The sequence below is a fragment of the Merops nubicus genome, unplaced genomic scaffold (assembly GCF_000691845.1).
Source record: "Merops nubicus isolate BGI_N331 unplaced genomic scaffold, ASM69184v1 scaffold29396, whole genome shotgun sequence".
Lineage (NCBI taxonomy): Eukaryota > Metazoa > Chordata > Aves > Coraciiformes > Meropidae > Merops > Merops nubicus.
In genome coordinates, this window is record NW_008613390.1 from 42135 (window position 1) to 64448 (window position 22314).

The 22314-nt window shown below is 37.4% G+C and overlaps 1 protein-coding gene across 1 annotated transcript in view; it reads right to left on the minus strand.

The window, feature by feature from the left end:
• The window catches only part of LOC103774489 (nesprin-1-like), a gene marked incomplete at both ends in the record, with an annotated part of 62160 nt that extends 40155 nt beyond the window's left edge, over positions 1–22005 (minus strand). The window contains 11 exons of the mRNA XM_008941899.1: positions 1170–1364; positions 2655–2816; positions 3576–3743; positions 7951–8091; positions 9103–9297; positions 12553–12696; positions 13951–14133; positions 16192–16314; positions 18709–18894; positions 20206–20343; positions 21823–22005. Of these exons, the coding sequence (XP_008940147.1) occupies positions 1170–1364; positions 2655–2816; positions 3576–3743; positions 7951–8091; positions 9103–9297; positions 12553–12696; positions 13951–14133; positions 16192–16314; positions 18709–18894; positions 20206–20343; positions 21823–22005 (1818 nt within the window). The remainder of the gene's footprint in view (positions 1–1169; positions 1365–2654; positions 2817–3575; positions 3744–7950; positions 8092–9102; positions 9298–12552; positions 12697–13950; positions 14134–16191; positions 16315–18708; positions 18895–20205; positions 20344–21822) is intronic.
• Between the last annotated feature and the right edge of the window lie 309 nt (positions 22006–22314).

Genomic DNA, 22314 nt, shown 5'->3' on the forward strand with positions numbered 1-22314 from the left:
ATTTTACCTATGAAATCAGTGTTATACAGTGCACAGGTTAAATTACTGAATATTGTCTACATACCACACATATTTGTTAGCCAGGATTATTGGGGGATACTTGTGTTATTGTATCAAAGTAACTGTCAGAATCCTAGCCATAGTTAGAAGTAGTATATTTGACTCATGTTTTATCTTGAAATTTTTAGTTAGCATCTCTATTCTACTTCCAGTCCCTTATTTTTATGTAAAAGCATTTTTTTTTTTCTGAGAATGAAAAACTCAGTGCCAGTTTGAAAGAATAATATTTTCTAAGGACCTGTTTACTGTCTTAGGTGACTGCACAGAACTAATGCAGCTGACACACCCTGGGACTCCCCTGTAACCCAGGTAGATCCACAGAGTCATTCTCACTGGGTCTCAGAATCAATTGATGCTGGAAATTATGAAGGCAGTAGTTGCTGTGTTTGTGAATTCACTGCTGCAGTTCTTAGCAGCACAGCAGTAAAACTGCTCTGCCCAGTTCAGGAGAGATGGGAAACTACTGGAGGGAGTCCAAGGAAGGGCTACAAGGACGATTAGGGAACTGGAGCAACTCTGTGACAAGGAAATTCTGAGACCTGAGTCTTTTAACCTGGAGAAGAGAAGACTGAGAGGGTATCTTACGAATGTTTATAAATATCTAAAGGGCAGGTGTCAAGAGGACGGGGCCAGTCTCTTTTCAGTATTGTGCAGTGAAAGGATAAGGAGCGATAAACACAAACTGGAACACAGAAAGTTCCACCTACACATAAGGAAAGCTTCTTTACTGTGAGTGACAGCACTGGAACAGGCTGCTTAGAGAGGTTGTGGACTCTCCTCCTTTGGACACTTTCAAAGCCCACCTGGACATGTTACTGTGCACCTTGCTCTAAGTGAACCTGCTTTGGTGGAGGCATGGGGGTAGACTAAATGATCTCCCGAAGTCCCTTCCTAGCCCCTTACCATTCTGTGATTCTGTAATTGTGAAAAATTAGCAGAACCGGAAATGACTTTATTTTTAATTATTAACGTTCAGTGGTGATTGAGGACTTTGGTGCAAGTCCAGGTCTGCCAAAAGTGCTTTTCAAAATCTGGAATGTGATTCAAAGTGCCTTTCAAAATCTGGAATGTGATTCAAAAGACCCACTCCTAGAGGTTTTTTCTTGTACCTCTAATAGTTGTCTTTTTCCTGATGCCTTCATTCGAATTGTGGCCATTCGTTCTGCCAGCACTGTGAGAGTGGACTGCAATGCCAACTGATCTGCAGCTTCTGCATCCAGTGGTTCTGAAACCAGCTCCTGGGCTAACGAGGTCTGAAGCTCAGAGATTTCTTCTTGTAACATTAAAATCTCATCCATCAAAGCCTATTTAGAAATGAGAGCAAAGAAAGTATTTGTTTCATTTATCTGTGAGAAGAAAGTCTCTCAGGAGGCATAGGCTTAATATAAAATTCAAGATGACTGTCCCAAGGGAGCACAAGGAAAACAGAGTAGTACAATATATCACTGCTCGTTTGGTAGTCAGAATGTGGAAGGAATGAGACCTGCTCTTAGATGCTTAAACTAGGATCATACATAACCAAAATATGGACTTAATTACTTATCGTGAATTTCAAACATATCACAAGGAGGAATTATTTTAGAAATATTATACATACAGATTTATTCTTCCAACACGTCTTCTGTAGGGTGTTCTAGCAGATACAATGATAACAATGAACAAGTAAATAAGTGTGTGTTTGTGAGAGAGAAACAGGGGCATGAGTCAGCTTCCAGCCTGAACTTACCAACTGGACAAAGAACAACCAGCACAATACGTAAACATCCAGATATCAACTCCACAGCATAAAAGTTCTTACTATCATTCTTATCCTATAAGATCCCAATATACTTGCAAGAGGAAGCTGCATTACCAATATCATAGAGCTGATACTTTATTTCATGTCTGTGAATATTTATTTAACGTCTGTTAGTATACAGACATTGGATTCACAGGACATCACACTGCTACAAAACCCAAATGTTATCCTTTTCAGGTCATGGGAGTTCCTACTGAAATGAGAACCAGCCTCACCAGATAGGGGCTATTCAAGCGATCAGATAGAAGGCTTAGATGATTACATGTCATATTTGTTACTTGAGAAAGTATTCTCTTATTATTCAGACCAACATTTCTCAAGACTTTCCTTGGGACAGAACTTTTTGTGTGCTTTGGTTTGGTTTATTTAACATGCAAACATTGGATTTAGATCAATTCACAATGTATCAGTATTGGTTATGATTTTAGTAAATTTGGAAACATTATAAACAGTCCAATATATGCTAGTAGCACTGATACTGAAGCATGTTACATGCAGGTGTCACTGAACACAATCCTTGACAGAAGATTTTGCTGAAAATTTCTATTGGACAAACTCTTATGATCTATTCTACCTTTTTTAATGGGTCCTTATTAAAGGAATCCTTATTACACAAACTTTAGAACAGTTGGAAGTCTAGAAATGCAAGGGATACTGCTACCAGAGAGGGTTCATACAACTAACACGAGTTTTTGAGGCATCCATCTATGAAGAACATTCCTAAATGAAAAAGAGGAAACTAAAGATATACAGGAAATACCTACTCTCCTTCTATTTCTCACATACAAGTTTTTACCTGATGCTCAGCCATCTGGCTCTCTGGGCTTTTGGCTGGCTCCAAACTCTCATTTAATTTGATCTCCACGGTCTCCATTTTTGTGGATATAGACTGGAGTGTGTCCTGATATTTCTGTTGCCGCTCAAGAGCTTCATAAAGGGTGCGCTGCTTTTCACTGATCTGAGGAGGAATGGAGGGTATAAATTCTGACCTCTAATACAGGATTTCCTCTTTCTTCTTCTTTACAAATCCCTACATTCACAAGACTAAACCAAAAAACTTGCAACAAGTTTTCAAAGTTATAAGCTATAAAGCAAAAACATCCATATTAAAAATACCTAACTGTTCAACATCATCAGTCAAATTCTAAGTTTTGTGACTTAAAAAAGGACTTCAACAAGGAGGCACATTCTCATGCCTTATTTTAGATTTTATCCACTCAAACACATGGATGTGCACTATTTGTTAGATACATAGTTCTTAATACCCCATAATAAGAATTGTGACTCTGCACAGAATTAAAATTTATAGTATGTGAACAAAACTTTGACCATTTTCATACATCACTGAATAATTCTGCTGCGCTACTATGTAGAAATGTGTCAAGTTGATTCAGTATGTGGAGAAACTGGATTCTTGGGCCTTTTTTTTTATTTCCAAATCATCCAGCATGGGGATTTCCCTGTTAGATTATGGAATATAATCTGACAATAACCTGTATTTCTGAAGGCAACTATCAGGCTTAATTATTTTTTTCTTAATGGAGATCCATCCTCCACAGCCTTTAAAACAAAATAAAAAGACAATATCACAACTAACAATTCTCATTACGACCTGAAAAACAGTAGCTGCAGAGAAAAATAGTAGCTGAGCCAGTTTTTTGCATTTTATTCCTTACAAGTTAGCTGATTATTTTGAACTCTCTAGATGAAGACTTACCACATTTTTCAGTGTTTCCCAAGAACGCTGCAAATCATCTAATTTGGCACTAGCAGCTGATTCTAAACCTGGTTCATAAAACTCCTGGGTGGCTGAAGTGCTGGGTTGAATTTTAGAAGCTTCTGTCTGCAACTGTTCAGCAGATAAGGCTTGGTAATAAGCAATGTCCTACAAGCACGAAGCACATTATTGCAGTTTCAAAATTAAAGATACTGCTTAGTACCTCCCCACATACTGCCCCATTGCATACGTCCATTAAAATAAAACTCACAAAGACAAAAACACCAGGAAACCTGTAAGCCACACAGTAAATAAATATTTCATAGTCGTACATGGAGTGTGGTTTGAAGCTTCACTATGGTGAAGACTGTGGATACATCTTTATCATGTTTGTATTAGCTAGGAGGCTCAGGAGGCAAATGTGGACAGACATGGCAATGCTGGGAGGGGAGTGCTGCAAGTGGGGGTGTCATTCTAACATCATCCCAACTACACAAGAGGAAAACCCATCACAACAGACAGTGGGTTATGGTACTGTAGGTGGCAAAGAATATCACCTTAATGAACACCAGCACAGAGAAGGCAACAGAAGAACCAAAAAAAGAACATGCTGAAGGACTACTCAATAATGTAAGAGTATGAAGCACTAGCTTGTATTGTAAGCCTTCAATCAAATAGGCACTCTCAACTAAATTACAAGAGATAGTGGGAAAAGGGACCAAAAGTGCTAAGGAAGATGGTCAAACGTTCAAATTACCATTGAAAAATTCAGGGTGGAACTGTTTCTCACCAGAGCTTCTTCTATAAATAGGGTATGGGGATTTCTTCAACTATTGCAAGTGACAATGAAAAAGATCTACAGAAAATGTAAAATTACATTTTCATGTAAGAAACATGCACAGTATCTATACTTAAGTGAGGAAAGCAGACTTGATGATAAGGATTATTTAAAACTGAAACCATGTATGACAGTTACCACCACATCTATTTGGAAGGTGAAAAATGCTGCAACCTTCCTTCTTCTCACTTAGTAGCCCTGCTTAGTCAGCTGTGCTCCAGACCATGCAACACAGCAGCTGTTGTCCAATTTCCTCACTCATTTTGATATTATAAATTTCCATCCTGAAAACTTTAAGACACAGGTTTGCTGCTAGTGAAATCACTGAGATTTTCCACTGATTTCTGTTAGGTTGGACCAAACCTCCTTTCAGGCAGCTCTCAAAGTTATTACGGTATTTCCATAAAAAGTTGCTCAAATTCTACTGAAGAGTGTACTAGAAAAATCCACCGGGTGTCTAGGAGCCAACAGGGAATAGGTAACAGCTCAGCACAGCATTCAGTACTGCATTTTCAGAATTTTTACTCTGACCACAAGTGACCTTTCCATGCCACAGTGAAAAATTGCACCAGTGAAGGCAACTTCTTGTTCTGCTGTGTCTGCAGCTACTCTCCAGCCCCTAGCTAGTCCTTTCTCAAGGCCAGTAGAAAATCTGTGAGACTTCTTTAATCACGGTTTCCAGAATAAGGGGCTTGCTTTTACAGAGAGGGAAAAGCAATCCCTTTCCCTGTCTTTTCAACCACTTTCAGGAGCATGCAACATGGAAATTTCTTTTTGGCAAATGTTTCACATGATAGTAGTGTGGATCCAGATGTTCTTATAAAGTAACAGATTTTGTTGCTCCTATAAAGGCCCTCATATCTCATGCTTGCTTTTACAAAGAGTAGTCAATAAAGAGTACTCAAGATTTATTGTCAGGGACAAAGGGTATGATTAAATTTCAGAAGATACTTAACAAGGGCTGTTGCACTCTAGATGAGTTTTCCTAAGGAAAGAAGAATGATTAAGTAGGCTGTGTACAAGAAGACAGAAAGACGTTTAACAGTGACACAGTGCTGAAGACCTGAATCACAGGATCAGCTATGGCCTCCAAGGCTTTGTGGCAACACTTCAGCTTTTTCAATTCAATTGCTCTACATTGTGCATATGGAAAACATGCTTTTAAAAATGTGCTACATTTTAAAAAACTATATCTTTGGGTAAGTGTGAGAAGTTTTAGCCCCAAAGGATTCTTATTCAGTAATGCAGCACAGATGAAGTTTCTGATTTTGCCATACATCAAAATAAAACTCATTGAAGGACTATTATCTATTGCTGAAATGTTATATACTATGAAATTCCTCAGCCTTTTCAAAGTCAACATTGTTGTAGTTCTCCCCCACCTCCGTGTTTTTAGAGGAGTTCCAGTACAAAACCAACAACCTGGGCACCTGTTCATTTATAACATTGGTAGATCTGTCACTCTCTTGTGTTTATGGTCTTGTGTTAATCTATTTCAATACACAGAACCAGTGTTTCCACTAATACACAGCTGGCACTTGTTTTATGCTTTCATTACTTGTTAGTAATGTAAAAATACTGCGTAGATGTCTGAATTCAGACGAGCTACATTTCTCCATTACGAGATGCTAGGAAATCTTGATGAATTACTGTATAGTTATTATTAAGGTTAAATTTAAAAATACTCTTAGCATCCAACCTTCCCTTCCCTAACCTGCACTTCAAAAGAGCTTTTTTATTTTTTTTTCCCCCAAGGACTAAATAAATGCCATTCTTTACTTTCCAGAGCTCCTGTTCCCATATTTTTTCTGGTACTTTGCAGGTGATCTTTCTGTGAGGAATTATTTAACACTGGCTGTTTTTTCAAATAAAACATTTCCAAATGGATTTTGCTGAGTCTTACTGAATATAAAATATTTTAAAATTACATTTAAGATCCTAATTCACTAATCTCTAGAAATTTTTTTTTTTTTAAACCAACCTTCTTTCCTGAAGTCTCCCTGGGTGTTCATCATGATCAGCACTGGCAGCTTCATAAGTTCTTTAGTTTTAGTCTCATGTGAGTGTGAACCTAAGCATTTTGTAAGTAAACCACTGCAATTTGGCATGTTCTTCCGCTTATTGTTTAGTACATGCACTTCATTTCAACATTAACCACACTGAAGAAACCTTTATTTTTTAGGTTCTTACATTATTGTAACACTATCGATTTTTATCTCTTTCAAAGATCTTCTGATAAATGAAAGCCATCACCTTTTTGTTCAATTTTGCCCTAGTAAATCGCATGTTGGTGTCAGTTCATGGCAAAACAGCATCATCACTGAGTTTTCCTTATTTGAGTTACTGGAGTAACTAGCCTGGTTTTAAGTTACTGGAGTTGCTAGCCTGGTTCTACATTTTCAGAGGATTGTAATGAATTGACATTGTCTCATTTACTAGGAAGCAAACTGCTCTTGGTCCCTTAACTCATTGATTAATATTGTCATAAGAATTTTGTGCTGAAATATGTATCTGCCTTTCTACTGTAAGTGAATTTTACTGAAAAATTTCTGGTTATCTGAAATGACAGAACACTAGAAAAATCCTCTTATTAATTATATAACTTTTTTATTATACTGTTAAAGATTTTGTCACCATTTTTATTCTTACCTGAGCATTATTTATCTCAGTTCATGAAAATGAGCATTCTCTATTTAGCAACCTCTATAGCACCATATACATCTTTGAAATGAGTGGAAGAAAACAATGGGCATCTTGGTCTAACTTCGCTAATTCTTCTCAGTAATGTGACACAACACACTCTACCCTTCAAGTCTGCACTGGTCAATTTTGGACCTAGTCACAAATGCAAAACCAAACAAGCAAAAATCGCAGACGGTGGTTCAGTGATTGCTTTTAAATCAATGCTAATGTACAATTGTTCCTATTAGAAGTGTAAGAATCCTTAGTTTTTGTTTGAAATCTAACTTCAGTGATTTCACTGATCTGCCTCATTAGAACTTGAAATAGACTCATTTCAAGTCATGGAAAGTATGGAATAAACAATACATGGGAAAAAAACCCAAACATAGAAGTTAATACTTGAAATGGTATTAAGTGGAAGCATTGTGATTTCAATGCTACAGTGCCAATGGTACAGTAAGATAATGGTATATGGAGATAATGCAATGATTTTATTATGGGGAGTACAAAATCACATTTTTTCTCAGGATGCAAGACTCCATTAATTATTACTGAGAAAACAAAGATATTATAAATTAAAAAAATAATAATCATACAGAAAAGCTTTTGACAGTCATTTTTTTTTTTTTTTTTTTTTAAATAGTGGCTAGCTGTTGTTTTGTTAATTTTAAACTCAGAAATCAATCTCTATATCCATTTTAAACTAGCACCTGAAGCTTTGGTTAGTTTAGAGGTTAAGCCCCAGTTTATTTGAGCTATAGGTAAACATTATTTCAGAGGATTAAATAAACCACCTGTGGAATGGAACCATGCATATCTGAGATAAAAGCTGAATGAATGCCAAGAGGGAGGTACCTGGTTAACAGAAGCATCTGTATTAGCCACAGGTGAGGGAGAGCGACAAGCAGGTGGAGAAGAAATCTCACTGTTGGTTCCCTCCTCCCCAGACTCCTCAGTGACAGGGGAGAGCAGCGTGTGACAGCGACCAGCAGTCATCTGTCACAGGAAAAGCAACCCCAGAGCACAGGAAGAACATCAGTTACCTCAACTTAGGTTTGACTTAGATTGAGAGCAAAACAAGGAAAACAACACATGGCCAGAAGTACCATGACATTATTTAGCTATACTTCATGCTCTTACATTTGCCACTCTAAAAACCTGGTTGAATTAATAGTCTCATTTATTTGTCATAGTTTAGGCTGAACATGCTCTCCTACACCCTAACAAATTTAAAAGAAAATGTATTCCAAGCAGCTCAATAATAGCAAATTAGAGTTTCCCTAAATGTCTTCTAATACAACCACAGTTCCATATGGCAATGCTATGGAGAGCTACAGAATAATACAGTATTGACCTCAGTATCCAGGCCCGATTAGTAGCAACATATTCCTCTTGCTTCCCTGATGCTGTCATGCACTGATAATTCCTAAAATCTGCACTCTATTTTCACTCAGAAAAGAATCCAAATAGCATCGGCAGTATGTTTTTAATGAGACCCAATTAGCAACAAGGCAGAGTAACTCAAACATAAGGCCTATTGCAGTAATTAGCCAGCTTTCAGTTCTAACACTCATCTGAGAATTTTGCAGCATACTGTCAATTACCACATCAGTATTTAAGACAAGGGCTTTAAAAATATGGTATGTAAACCCTATACACTGCAACGTGTTATGAAATAATATTTATTCTGGTTTTATCTTATTCCTGCAATTCAGTAGTTTATTAGTGCTTGTTCTTGCATGCTGACAACTACAAAAAGCCACTGCATTTGACTCTTACTACAGAAAACTTCCATTGTCATTTGTCTGTTAAATAACTTCACCCTTTATCAAGAAGTCTTGAAAACCCATATAAAGCAAAATACAGTAAGGGGAAGCTGCAGCTTGTTTGGCCGTTTCATAAGCAAAATGCAGATGTGAACTGTGGCAATGTGCTGTGCAGGAGTGTTGCAACGATGCAAAAGCAAACAGCTCAGATGAACAGTACCAAGACCAGTGCATTCCTTACCATAACCACCGAGGGGTGAGCAGGGTGTCCTGGGAGCAAGTCTGAATCCAGCTCCTCCATTCCCTCTGAAAGCCCCTCCACTTCTGTCACTGTCAGCAGCATGGTGGCATGTTTTGCTTTCATTGTCAGCATCTTGCACTTCGAATTCAAAGCAGCAATTTGCTCTTGGTATCCTTTGATCTTCTGAGCCAGCTCCTGAGGAAACAAGTTGGATTTTTTTTTCCCCTAACACAGAGGCAGCCAATAAATGCCAAAGCAGCATTTCAGCTTCCGTGGTGAAGGCAAGCTCTCCCCTTCAAGCCCAGCCAATAACATCATAGCACTGCCTCTCAGAAACCCTGCAAAAGCTGCAGAGCACCAGCTGACAAGCAGGATGTTGACAGTGGAGGGCACAAGTCAGGCTGCATGGCTAAACCGCAGAGCCGAGGGCTTTGAAGCAAACACAGAAAAGTGCCGTGAAAGGCGCTGGGTGCGCGGTAATCGCAGAGGCGAGGGAGGGACGCCGCATCCCCGCATCCAGCCCCAGCCTGACACCGAGTCTGTAAGCTTCAGACTGCAAAGGGGAATGTCTCTTCCTCTTCCTGTCCTATTTTTTTCCCTGTTCTACTTGCATTTATCTGAGGAAGATGAAGCTTCTCCGCATAATGCATGCCACGGAAATGAGGTCATGTGGTAACCACAACTGTAAAAAATGCTCCATTCAGCTCTCACCAGAAAGAATGAATTGTTCAAACAATTACTCACAGGGTCTAACAAGATCAAATGTGATAGGAACAATCAGTCACATAATAAGATCAAATAGAGACTGGATGGCTTTCTCCCAGTGTTTGGATAAGCTGTATTTTATTTTTGTTTTGTTTTTGTGAGAGCCTTCAGTTAAAGCTGCGCTGCACAGTGCTAACAGTTCCTCAAAAAAAGTTGGGGAATCTGGCCTAAAGCAGACTCTACTTTAAAATACTGGAGTTTATGACTATGAAATGGTCTAACTGCATGGCCAAACACCATTGTAAATTTAAGTTTAGTCACAGAGGAAAGATGGAAATGAATAGCCTTAGAAACTGACTTGTATTCTCTCCTGCACTGTACTACTGCACAATTCAGTGTCATTTTCATTCAGAACACTTATATAAGCTTGCCTACTAAATCAATGGTTATTCATTCAAATATATATTTCTGCTTTATTTTTACAACTGGTTTGATTTATTTGACAAAGTAGTTTTCAAGGAAAAATAGCAACAGAAGTTGCAAGATCTAGTAGACATAATAAATATTACAAAATATTTTAAGAAGTAAATGAGATTACTGTTTTAGGCTGGTAAAATTAAGAGGGTTTTTTTTTTGGTTGTATAAGACATCCAGGAAACCATTTCCTCAAAATCACAGTGCAGAACAGTCATAGTAAGAAATACAGAGTTAGAAATGGAAGCAGCACAAAGACTGAGGATGACCCTAACTGCCTGGGTTTTGGTGGTACCTGGTCACTGTCATGTCAGAAATAAGAGTAATTCTCTTGGAGCTCCAAGGCTTGCCTTGGAGACTAGCAGAGTCTTGAGTATAAAACATCAACTAGATCAACTGAGAAACAAGCTACAATGAAATCACGCCATAGCTGTAAAGTTCAGCAGCTAGAATAGTTACCTGCTCTGTTTGGCAAGTACTAGTCATGCACCAATGCTCAGTGAGTGACATCTCTGGGGCTCAGAAGGAATTTACTGTCATTTAATATACTCACTTAACTCCACCAATATTAATGAGATGACATAATATTTGTGGCATTAATGTCTAAGGCACTGAGTATCTAACATACCTCTCTCAAGTGAAAACAAAGAAAAGAAGGAGGCAAAAATGTGACTGTGAAAAAAAAAACAACTCATAAATACAATGTCCTATGAATTACTGTATTATCCATTAAAATAATTCACAAGCATGGAGATACTTCTTCATATTCTGATCAGAAAGTCTAGAGAAACATGGCTCAGTAAACATAGTTCCAGCATGAAACTAGCTACACATATGCATAGTAGTAGAAGCTTCCTACAAATCAAAGCAAACTTTTCTTCTTTTTTCATCTTACTTTAATACTAAATATAGCTACTACAAATGTCCCTAAGTTCTTGTTCATGCAGGCTTCAACAGGGAATCTAGTAAATGTTCTCTTAAATCAGTAACACACATAGAAAACATCTTGACAGACCTTTCTTTTGAAGTAATATAACACAGGGTTCAGTATATACCCTTTATGCTATGCTTTGCCACACTTATTTACCAGACAAGCCTGAGCCAAAAATATGCATATCTCAGTCTTTCAAAACTCCTTATCCCTAAATGTGGAAAGTTTGCAAGTATGAAACCTGTCCATTCTGATGGATCCCAACATGTGCAATAGAGTAAAACTGCTGTCTTCCTGCAGACATTTAAAAGGACTCACAGCTATTGAACTTGTTCAAATGCAGATGAAACTTCAAGCTGCCCTATTTTTAATTCCTTCCTCCATGCAGCATCATTCTTTCCTCCAGCAATATTACTTTGTGTCACTGAAGGCACTCGCTTGCATTTGCTGCTCCAGAACATTTGAATAGAGAATGGTAGCATTATTAATTCAATACTAAAAAGCCTTGTTTACGTGCTTGTCTAAGCAAACTTATAGTAAGTAACTTTTGTAACAACTTGATAGAAAATGAGCAACACATGCAAGGTTAGGTTATATTACATAATAGCAGAGAGCTTTAATTCAAAGATAAAGAAATGGTGCCATCTGGTGCCGAAAGTGACACACAGCCATCAATGGTGTGCTTTCTAGCCCAAGAAAAACACAACAGACAGGGGAAGGGGAAAGAGGTTCAGGAGCTCTCATGCCAGCACAGCAAGAAGGCTGCATAGAAACTATCCCGACTCATTCAGGGCTGACAATCAGTGAGTTGAGGGCAGGACCTGTAACTCCACAGACAAAACTCTTCCCACAATTGACTGTAAAAGAAGCCTTTGGAGTGAACATTGCAGAGTCTTCCTTCAAATCTACTGTGGTTTTCCTGTGATTCATATCCCTTGTTGTTCTTCTACAATATGTAACTGGCATGGAAATGAGTAAGTACTTTAGGATGTACGCATATATGTGGAGCGCTGAAATAGCAGTGATCACCTAACTGCTCAACACTGACTTCTGTGACACTCGTCAGTCACGTACTACTTTAACTGCCCCTTCATTACACAATGCTTTTGTTTGTCATAATGTTGCCTGAAGATTGGGAGACATCTAACTGAATAAACAAATGGACACTCCTCGCTGTACCAACAGCATGAATTTCCTAGCTGGTATTAAGACTATCTGCTGAATTAAGTTTGAGCAAGTCTGAAAAGTTACTCAGCTAATTTGTGACCCTTGCGTATGAAAAGTTTTCTGGATCAATGGACTACCATTGACCCCACATTGTTGCATTTTGGCTTTCCTACCTCATGACGTGAAATCTGGACCTGGAGTTCCCGGATGTTGCTGGTTGCTATTGGCTTGTCTTGGATCTCACAATGGGCACTCTCTATCATTTGCTGTAAAAGTTTCATTTCCTGCTCATATTGCTCGTATTGAACCACTGCTTCCTAGAGAAGAAGCAAAAAATACTGAGGATCTACATGAAAATAAATATTTACTTAATCCAAGCATGAGTGATACGCATTCTGAAGTGGAGGACCAATCTGGCACTTCCATCTGGACGAGCAAAGCAATAAAATAGTCAGGAAAAAGCATGCTCAGCAGTACTGTGAGCTGCAATTAATTCAATGGTTTCATCCATTTAATTATTTCCAAAAAACAGTTAACATAACATGATGTTAGATATCCAATATAGGGATTTAGAACTTCCACTTCCAACAAGTACCTGCACCAAACATATCCACCAGAAGATAGCATCGCCTAGTCTTAGGCTTTTGCTATAAAGCATCTGCTTTCCATTTCCTAAAGGAGGCTTCAAGTGAAAAAGACTACGAAAAGTTAGATTTTACAGAAAATACAAGTGATCATGAAGATTGATTCAAATCACTATCCTACCAGTGTACTAATAATTCCTTCTATTCTAGATTCACCAGCAGTTTGTCCAAACGGTTTTTAAAACTTTTCAGTGTGACATTTTATCTTTCCTTGTACTTATGTATACTTAATGATCAAAAGTCTCTTCTCTGATGTAACTTGAAGCTCTGTAGTTGTATCCTAGTTCACTATGAATTTTTCTATTGCTAAATAGCAGGAAAGAAAAGGTTACTCTCTTCTTCTTTGGAAATACCTTTTACATATTTGATTATGAATTCAAACAGCCAAACAAAACATTTTTTCTTGTATTTAGCAAAGCTTGAAAACGCATATTTAACAGATGCTAAATGACTCCAAAATCAGAAAGCAAACATAAAAAACTTAAGAGAAAAAAAAAAATCATTATTTTTATCCTAGAAGGCTGTTTAATTAACCTAATAGCTTTTATGCAATCTTTTAAGCAGTTGATGTTATAATGATGTATTAATTTCATTGACTGATCATATATATTATAACATTAACCTGCATATAATTGTATATTAGCTATTTGTCTAGTTAATCCTAACAGCATCACAAAAAACCTGGCAAGATCAAGGACAGAACAGAGATGAGAGTCTGATGAGTAAATCAACGATTAATATGATCATGAGTGTTAAAATCCCCAGAAACGTGGAGTCAGAAATGACTGAAACATAGTGGGGAACTTCCTAATGGTACTACACGGAAAAGAGGAATGCACAGAGATGTGAAATCCTCTCTTTCCATCACAATTTGCATGGCACTGTTGAAATTACTGAGAGTAATTGATGGGCTGGAGTTCCACTTGCCTGCATGATGTTGCACTGCTGAATGGCCATGTGCTGCAGGCGGCTGGCCTCCTCCTGGAGCCGGAGGGCACTGTGGCACATGGGCAGGCCAGTGACCACCTCCTCAGGAATCCTCAGGGCACTCTGACAGACTTGCACAGCATGAACTTTTGGCTTTAGTGATTCCATTTCAGACAACAGATGCTAAAAACAAAGTGCCACAATAAGCCAGTTTTGCAGATCTCCCAGAGCATATCATGCAGCAAAAGAAAACTAATGATCAATTCACTCACTGAAACAAATAAATTTGATTACCTATTTCTGAAATTGAATATAAACAGCACACGCTTTGTCTGGAGTTGCTCATTCTGAAATGGGCGTTCATTTGAATAGTAGTTCAGCAAAAAGCCCATATAGTAGGTATAAATACTATTAATGAAAAACATGGTAGTACCTATTCCTAAGTGTTTAAGTACAAAAATACTTCTGTTAACATATTAAAAAATATGTTTACAAAATCCACAAATCAAAGTTGTAAAGGCGCCATTTATGTATATACATATTTTAATGTTAGAATCTGATTGCAACTCCCTGCTGAGACAAAGAAGAATATTTCAAAATCAGCAAATAAATCTAGTTGTGTTCACAATTTTCCTTTGAAAATACAAACCGTGGCCAAAAATGTTGCTTAAAATTCAAAAGGCAAACAGAAAGAAACACAGCTATGCAGAAATCTTTTCCTCTGAATAATCACATGCTGTATGCTTTTCTTAATAGTCCATTCATTATGTCCCTTCAAACTATCTGTTCATATGCATGAGAAGGGTCTAAGTGCAATGACTGGAGAATAGATTTGATTAGCATTCTTTTTATCTTCATTGGGGAGTTTAATGTATTCACAGGTTAAAAAAAAAACCAAAGTAAAAGACAAAGTTGATGAAAAGGACCTTAGCACATTAGAAAAATATTTTAAGTTGAATACATATAAATCAGCTATGTAAGATATGTATCAATCAAGGATAAAGAGACTGGTCTTCTCCCTTCCTCTATACCATATGCAGAAAAACAGCTAAGTAGGTCTGAAGTGCATACTGATGAGAGATTTGTAGTTTGCTCTTTATTGTTGTGCCTTCATGACATATGGTGCATAATCTAACCAGAGATTTGGTATAATGACCTATTCCTCAGACATCACTAGTGAAGCCTCTCCTCTGGCAGGCCCCATACTGCTGGCAAAGGGTGCCTTTATTGTGCAATTGGCATCCAGAGGTACACACTAGCCAGGTGCTCCCCAAGACCCCTACTCTGGTCTGGAGCAGGGGCTTCAGCCTCTTTCTGTGCAAAAGAAAGTCATACTGGGAGAGCTGCTAGAGGCAGAACAAAGAATACACATAAATAACAGCATCAGCTCCATATTTCTTTACTCTTATGTTGGATGCTGTGTTTCACTCACACTCCTCGATGCCATATTCTGAAATGTGACTGCAAGGCCCTAGAATAAAGACTGCGTATTTTAATCAAAATGTAAGGCTCTGCAAATTTACTTTTCATGCCTACGTTTTTCTGCAGATTTTGATGCTAAAGTGGACCTGTTGACATTTAATTTTCACTGGCAGACTAAGACAGTTAAATCTCTATATTAGCTTGTGGCAAGAAACCTTTCTTAAGCAGCTCAGAAAACTGTAACTTTAGTTATTTTTGTTGTTATGAGACTCAGACCAAAACCTACAAATTAACAAATCTCTATAGCAGGCCAAATGCAACACAGAAAGCAGCAATATCTTATCAAAGTAATTCAACTAAACATACAAGAATGTAATGGACTTAAGGAAAACTGAATTTTCTCTTAGCTTGCTGACTACTGGGGGAGCTAGCAACACACCATCTCATTGCATTTCTGTCTGTAAAATGGTGATAACAACTTGGACTGCCTTTTGAAGTACTTTAAGAACCTGTTGATGAAATCCACTGGATAAGAATTGAGCTTTATTATTATTAACAATATGAATTAAACTTGGATTGGAAGCACATTTCTCAAAATTGCATCAACGTAAGAAGAGATCTGTAAAGAATGATACTTCAGCCACTCCCTTCATGCAAATGATTTTTCCCATGCCAACCCTTATTCCCTTGTCAGTAGTTTGGGGCTAGACTCTGAAATGACCCACCTAAGAACCACCACATTCAGGCTCACCAACATTCATTATTCTTTGTGTGAGCTCATACTATTCAAGTGCTAACGTTGAGGACCTGGCCTTTTACCTGTCTGTGAGAAAGTTGCTCCTTCAAACTCAAATGTCCAAGCTCTGGAGAGGTCAGTGTGGCTTGGGCTTGCTCCAGAGCAGCCTGCAATGTTCTAAGCTCAACTTCAAATTTCTTCATGTCCTGTAACACAACACATTTGATTCAAGGATAAATAAGAGGAAAAAAAAAAAAAATCACTAGACATTTGTGTGGATTTTGTAGCTACATCCATTATATACAGTGCCAAAAACAATTCACAGTTTTAACAATGAACTTTAAAATATTGAATAGAAATAGCAGTCATATGACAGTCTAGAAAAAAAGGTCTCAAAGTTGAAGTTATTATTTTAAGTACTTCCTCAATCTCAAACACAGTATGTACTTCATAATTTCATAAAGTTCAAGGCTTAGAAAGGAACACAAGATGCCCTCTACTCAAATTCCTGTAATAAAAGACAGGACATAATTGTCTTATCTTTACACATTGTTCTCAAAGACCACTAGCAGTGGAGTGCCACTTATCTCTGCAGACGACATATTCCACTACTTCAGTACTCTTTTTTTTTTGTAGAAAGTTTTTTTTATGATAATCTGACATGAAGTTATCTTTTCTTGCAATGTCAGTCCTCTACTTACTAACCCATTAACAAGAGACATGAAGAACTAAGTATTTTTATTCTCTCTGAATATGTCACATTCAGGTTAAGGCTTTTGCATGTCTCTTTTCTACAAATTTATACACATATCACAATCATCACTATCCTCTGTTCTTTCTCCAGTGAGCCTGTATCTTTCAAGTATAAAATTGGACACAGCTGAAACCTCACTCGTGACCAATAGGTCAAACAAAAGGACTACTTCACATACCCTACAATTATATACTTTGTTTTCTGCATAGTGTTTGAACTTTTTACACCAATGTGACATTATTAATTCATTTTTCTATGAACCACATTGTTAAACTTAAGACTGTTCAACAGGGTGCAGCAAGCTGGTAGTTCCTTGTTCAGAGGAACACCTGCCTGGTTCTTCCTGTCTAAATGTAACCATTTGCCCCTCTCTCTGTTCAAGAGTTCTCTGTACATTTGGTACTATCTAAGCATCCCTAAACCACCATTCAACTAACTAGTGAAAATATTGAATAGTACCAGATCCGAGGGAGAACCCTGCAAAAATCCTGCTTGATATATCCCTCCTTTTGGGCTGTGAATCATTGATAATGACAAATCAGGTAAGTTTACACAGCTTTACATCTACCTATTGTATTTTCAACTAGATAAGTTATTAACCTTGCTAATAACAATACAATGTGAAACATTTTTAAAGGCAAGATACATGTCATATTGTACATTTATATACTAATCTATTACTTTCACATTATATTTGTCACTTTTGATTTGATTTTCTTTCTTCATTAATCTATGTTGGTTTCTATTCACCCCAATGTTTTCTTATAAGAATTTACAAATCGTTTATTCATTTGTTCCAGTATTTGTCTAAGAACTGCAGCTAATAAGTCTTACTTGTACTATGCTCACTTGTACACAAATCTCCTGTTTGTCCCATGAAAAGTAAAATAAAAGCCTTCAGTTCAAACTGTGGTTTACTGATTTGTGGTTTTGTAATGGGAAGATCTTCTTCAAAAACCCTCTGCTACAGTGGCTGGTGCAGCTGCAGCATTGGTGCTATATCCTATAAATGTTGTGAAATAAGAGCCAAATGTGGAGAAGGACCATTTTTAACTTCAGCTGCAAATGTCCTAACAATTGGTGATAGCCTGTTCTCTTAGTTGCCTTTAGGCATTTTCCTGTTTAGTAGTGTGCAACTATAGCATGTGACAGGAGAAGAACCCCTATAAACATACTAATTATTTCATTCCATTACCTCTTTTTTTTTTTTTTCCCTGAATTATTGTTTCTTTGTTTTAAAAAAAAAAAAAGAGGTAAAATTCCTTTCCCTGAAGGTAAGAGCAAGTAGAAAAGACTTCTGTTCTTTTCCCTGTGCCTCACACCAGGTTACCATGACCTCAGACATTGCATAGTTATAACACATTTATATTAAATATGAAATAATGTTAGAAATAGCAGGGACATGAAAAAGTACATTAATTCCTTGTAGACCCTGTAGAAGCAAGTCTTAGAATCCTGGTCTGGTCCAGTGTTGATCTGAACTAACACATAGAAGACTTTGGATACCTCCTAAGGGAAAAAATAAATTTAATGGCACGGCGTAAGTGCCAACACAGACACTTGGCAAGTATACAGGCATAGGTACTCGGTGCCATTTGAAACAGACCATGATCCTAAATACATCCATCTAGAATGGGTGGATATGACAGGAAGGGCACAAATCTTGTTCCCGTCTGGAACAGCACCTAAAGGCACTGTTTCAAACGGAGCAAGATATCTAACTTTAGACAACACAGTCTTGCCCTTTATAGACCGCAGATAACCTGCACTGCTAATAGTCTCAGATACATGATGTAGACACCTCTCAAGCTGTCAGCTAGCATTAGAAAAAACTGCTTTCATATACCTTGGCAGCATCTTGGAGACTTGGTAACCGCATTTTGATAACTTGCTGTAATTCCTCTGTCCGTCGCCCCAGTTCCAGCACTTGCTGTGACATTCCTTCAGTACAGTATACACTTGCCAGATACTCAATCCTCTCACTCATGGCCTCAAGATCACCATGAATCTCTCCAGACTCATCAAGCATAGTCTAGATGGAGATACAAAGAAACTGAATGTCAGAGTTGAGCTTCAGATTAAATATAATTTTAAATACGTTCCTCTTTTGCAAACTCTTCAATTTGTACACATCTGTAAGCATAAAATTAAATTCTATTGACTGCCTGTAGGGCTTAGGCAGTATGGTTAATTATGGGTGTATGCTGCAGTACTTCAGCTTTATAGAGACTGGGAAACAAAACAGTAAGTCTTGAAGCTTCAGCAGCTATAATTACCAACACATTAATTTTAATATTTTGCTGTACACATAATCTATGAGTAGGATTTGTTCTGGAAACCTGACATACCTGCCAGGAAGCAGCATAAAGAGCTTGGGTGCAATGCTATAGCAGGACATTAATCATTAATGCTGCCCTAAAAATGGTTATCAAAGTGTTCTGTGGGATGGCATTGGTCGAGACAATACCCTCATCAACTTTTAAAGCAGGGAAAAAGCTACAGCAAAAGAAAACCAGAAATGCTATTTCCCAGATACCCTCAGGATAAATTTTCTGTAGGTTCCTATTCAGAATAAGGCAGTAAGACACACTATATTGCCTCAGTGTAAGTGAATGCAGCTGACAACTAACTGAAGCATATATAAACACCACAATTAATGCAGTCTTATTTTGGTATTAGTGAAACATGATCATCTTATGAGGCTTTGATTTGTTTTATGTGGTCACATAACTCTGGGCAAGCTGGAACCTTATGAAACTGCTCCACACATCCCACTTACACATTCTACACACAGACACACAGCTGCACTGTTACAAGGACAGCAAATTTGAAACTCTGATTTGAGATGTTCAGAAAGCAACTGGAAGCTATTGCGTATCAGCCTGGGAACATTTGATGTGCATCTCATCAGATGAGAACAAAGGCTATTCCAATTTATTGTAAAGGAGGAAGAAAAAACAACCCCAAATGAAAATTGGTTACTTAAAATTTTAGAGGAATATTAGCTGCAGTGAGGTACTCAGCATGATAGAATCACAGTGTACAGGCACATTATTCAATCAAAAGCTACAATGAAGCCAATGTACTTGAGGAAACATGGAAATCAGCTTTGAATCACATAATTTTATTCAACAACACATCTTAATTTCAGTCTTTGAAACAGCTGTCCAAAACAAATTAATCATCTTTAAGATGGGGGAACAGTTAAAGAAAGCTAGCATTTTAAGACATTTTTTTCCCTGAAGAAAAGGAGGCAAAAAAGTTGTAGGAAATAAAAATTCATTGCTTAGATAATAACTTCTTTTATACACTGCCTTTTAAATTTCATAGCTTATATAATCACCTGGTAAGCTTTAAACTGATCACGAAGTTGCGAGGAAGAATTCCATGTTATACTACCATGCAGTAGGATATTTGCTTTCTCAATCCATTTCAATATGAATTCCAGCATCTCATTGTATTCTTCCAAGTGTGAAGCCGCCTGGATATAAAACAAAAATGCACTTAAGCCTAACATAATTCTGTACAGTTCCCTGAGAATGATAAAATTAATTTTATTTCATTTGCTGTTTTTAACCTGAGGATCATCTTAATAACTTTTCCTTGCTGTTGAATATAATTTAATTTCTTCTGCATTTATAGTGTTAAAAGTCAGCCTCCAGTAATAATCACCTATTTCAAGGCAAAAAAGGCATTATAAGAATGTAGGTCACACTGGGTGAGTGCATTGATGCTCAACCTTAGAGGTTGCATTTCCTGCACATATTTCAGCCTCATATGTAAGTTCCAGAATACTTTTTGTTCAGTTTGTAGCTCACTGTAGGTTTCCTTTAAGTTATTCCTTATTCTTCTTTGCCTTTTGTATGTCACCCCTCCCTAATCACATTTTTTTAAGACCTGCTTTGTCCATTCTGCCATATTTCCAAAAAGAGAATATTCACACTGATTAAGCTCTGCTTTCTGATTGATCCAATTTTAATTTAGCAAAGTAGTCTTTAGTTCAAATTTTCTTATCACTTAGTAGGAAGTATTTTACTGATTTTTATGCATTTGTCCAGTATGAAGGATGGATCAAGTCCTAGGTGACTGAACTGTATTTGAATGCAGTTTATCTGCCTATCATTTATGATAGGAAAGGGATATACTGGTGCTGAAAAAAAATACCTAATGATTAAATCCTGTCACCAAATACCTTTGACTGAACTATTACTTTGATAGTAACTTTCTCCCTCTTATTAAAAATATTTTTTTTCAGAGGAAACTGAGAAGAGTATCACAAAATAATATTTTTTAAGCCTTAGAGAAATTTCTTTATTCATGCAGAAAAGAAAACTCATAATTTATCAGATTATTTATGGCAGAACCACAGACAATTTCTTTGCTTTTAGCTAGACTTTTTTGGGTAACAGCAATGAGAAAAAAAAAAAAAACAAACAAAAAACAACAACATGAGAAAGTGTTTCAGGGAATGCTGAAATGTTGCATAAACCTTATACATTATCAAGGCCATTGTGTCTAGGCTTTCCTATTGAACCTAGAAATTACATTCACCCTATTGTGACTAGAGCAATTTTTGTTTGTTTGCTTTTTGGTTTTTTTTTTTGGTAATGTTCAAATATAAGTAACAATGATAACATGGAGGTCCTGAAAAGTACAATGAGATACTATTTCCTGGCATGCTACTGTTTGTGAGAGGGTCTAGAATCCTTTCAGGGAACCAGAGGAGCCCACCAGCAGATGATTCACAGAAGAGTACGTTAAAGCAGCATCACAGAATTATTCCACCTTCTTGATCTGACCAGTTTGTGACTGTCTTTGAGGTGTGATGCAAGCCCTGACTGATAATAGCCAGATGTGTCAAGGAATGCCCCTTCTTGCATAACCACAGGAAAACAAATGAGACTTTTCCATGCTCCTTCTGCTCCTGAAAGGAAAGAGCAGAGGAGATTTGAAATCACACCTGACTGAGCTTGGCTGCTCTGTACTCAGCCTGCCGTATGGTCTGTTGGTGCAACGCAGTGAGTTTCCCTATCCTGTTAGACAGCTGCTTAGCCAGTGTCACGTTCTGTTCTGCAAAGTCCTGGACTGATGCATCTAATTCCAACAGCTTTATATTGCAGCTGTCCAATTCTTCACCGAGGATCTAGACAGAAAAAAAAAAGAAAATCAATGATCCAGGAAGTTTTAACTTTCTGATTGACGATTTCTAGTCCAACTTGCAACTATAATAGCTTGTCCAAAGTCTCCATAGTTTGTTCCATTTTTATTCTGGTGGAAAACCAACAATGCCTGTCTAAACAGGAAAGCAAAAAAGCAGGATGTTTGGTCATCTCTTAAATTTGTGCCATTACTCTCCCTCTCTGACTTCCTGGCTGAAATGGATAATCATTTCCTTACCATAGTAAAAGAATGAGTCACTTCAGAGTGACATTAACTGTTCTTGGCCATATTT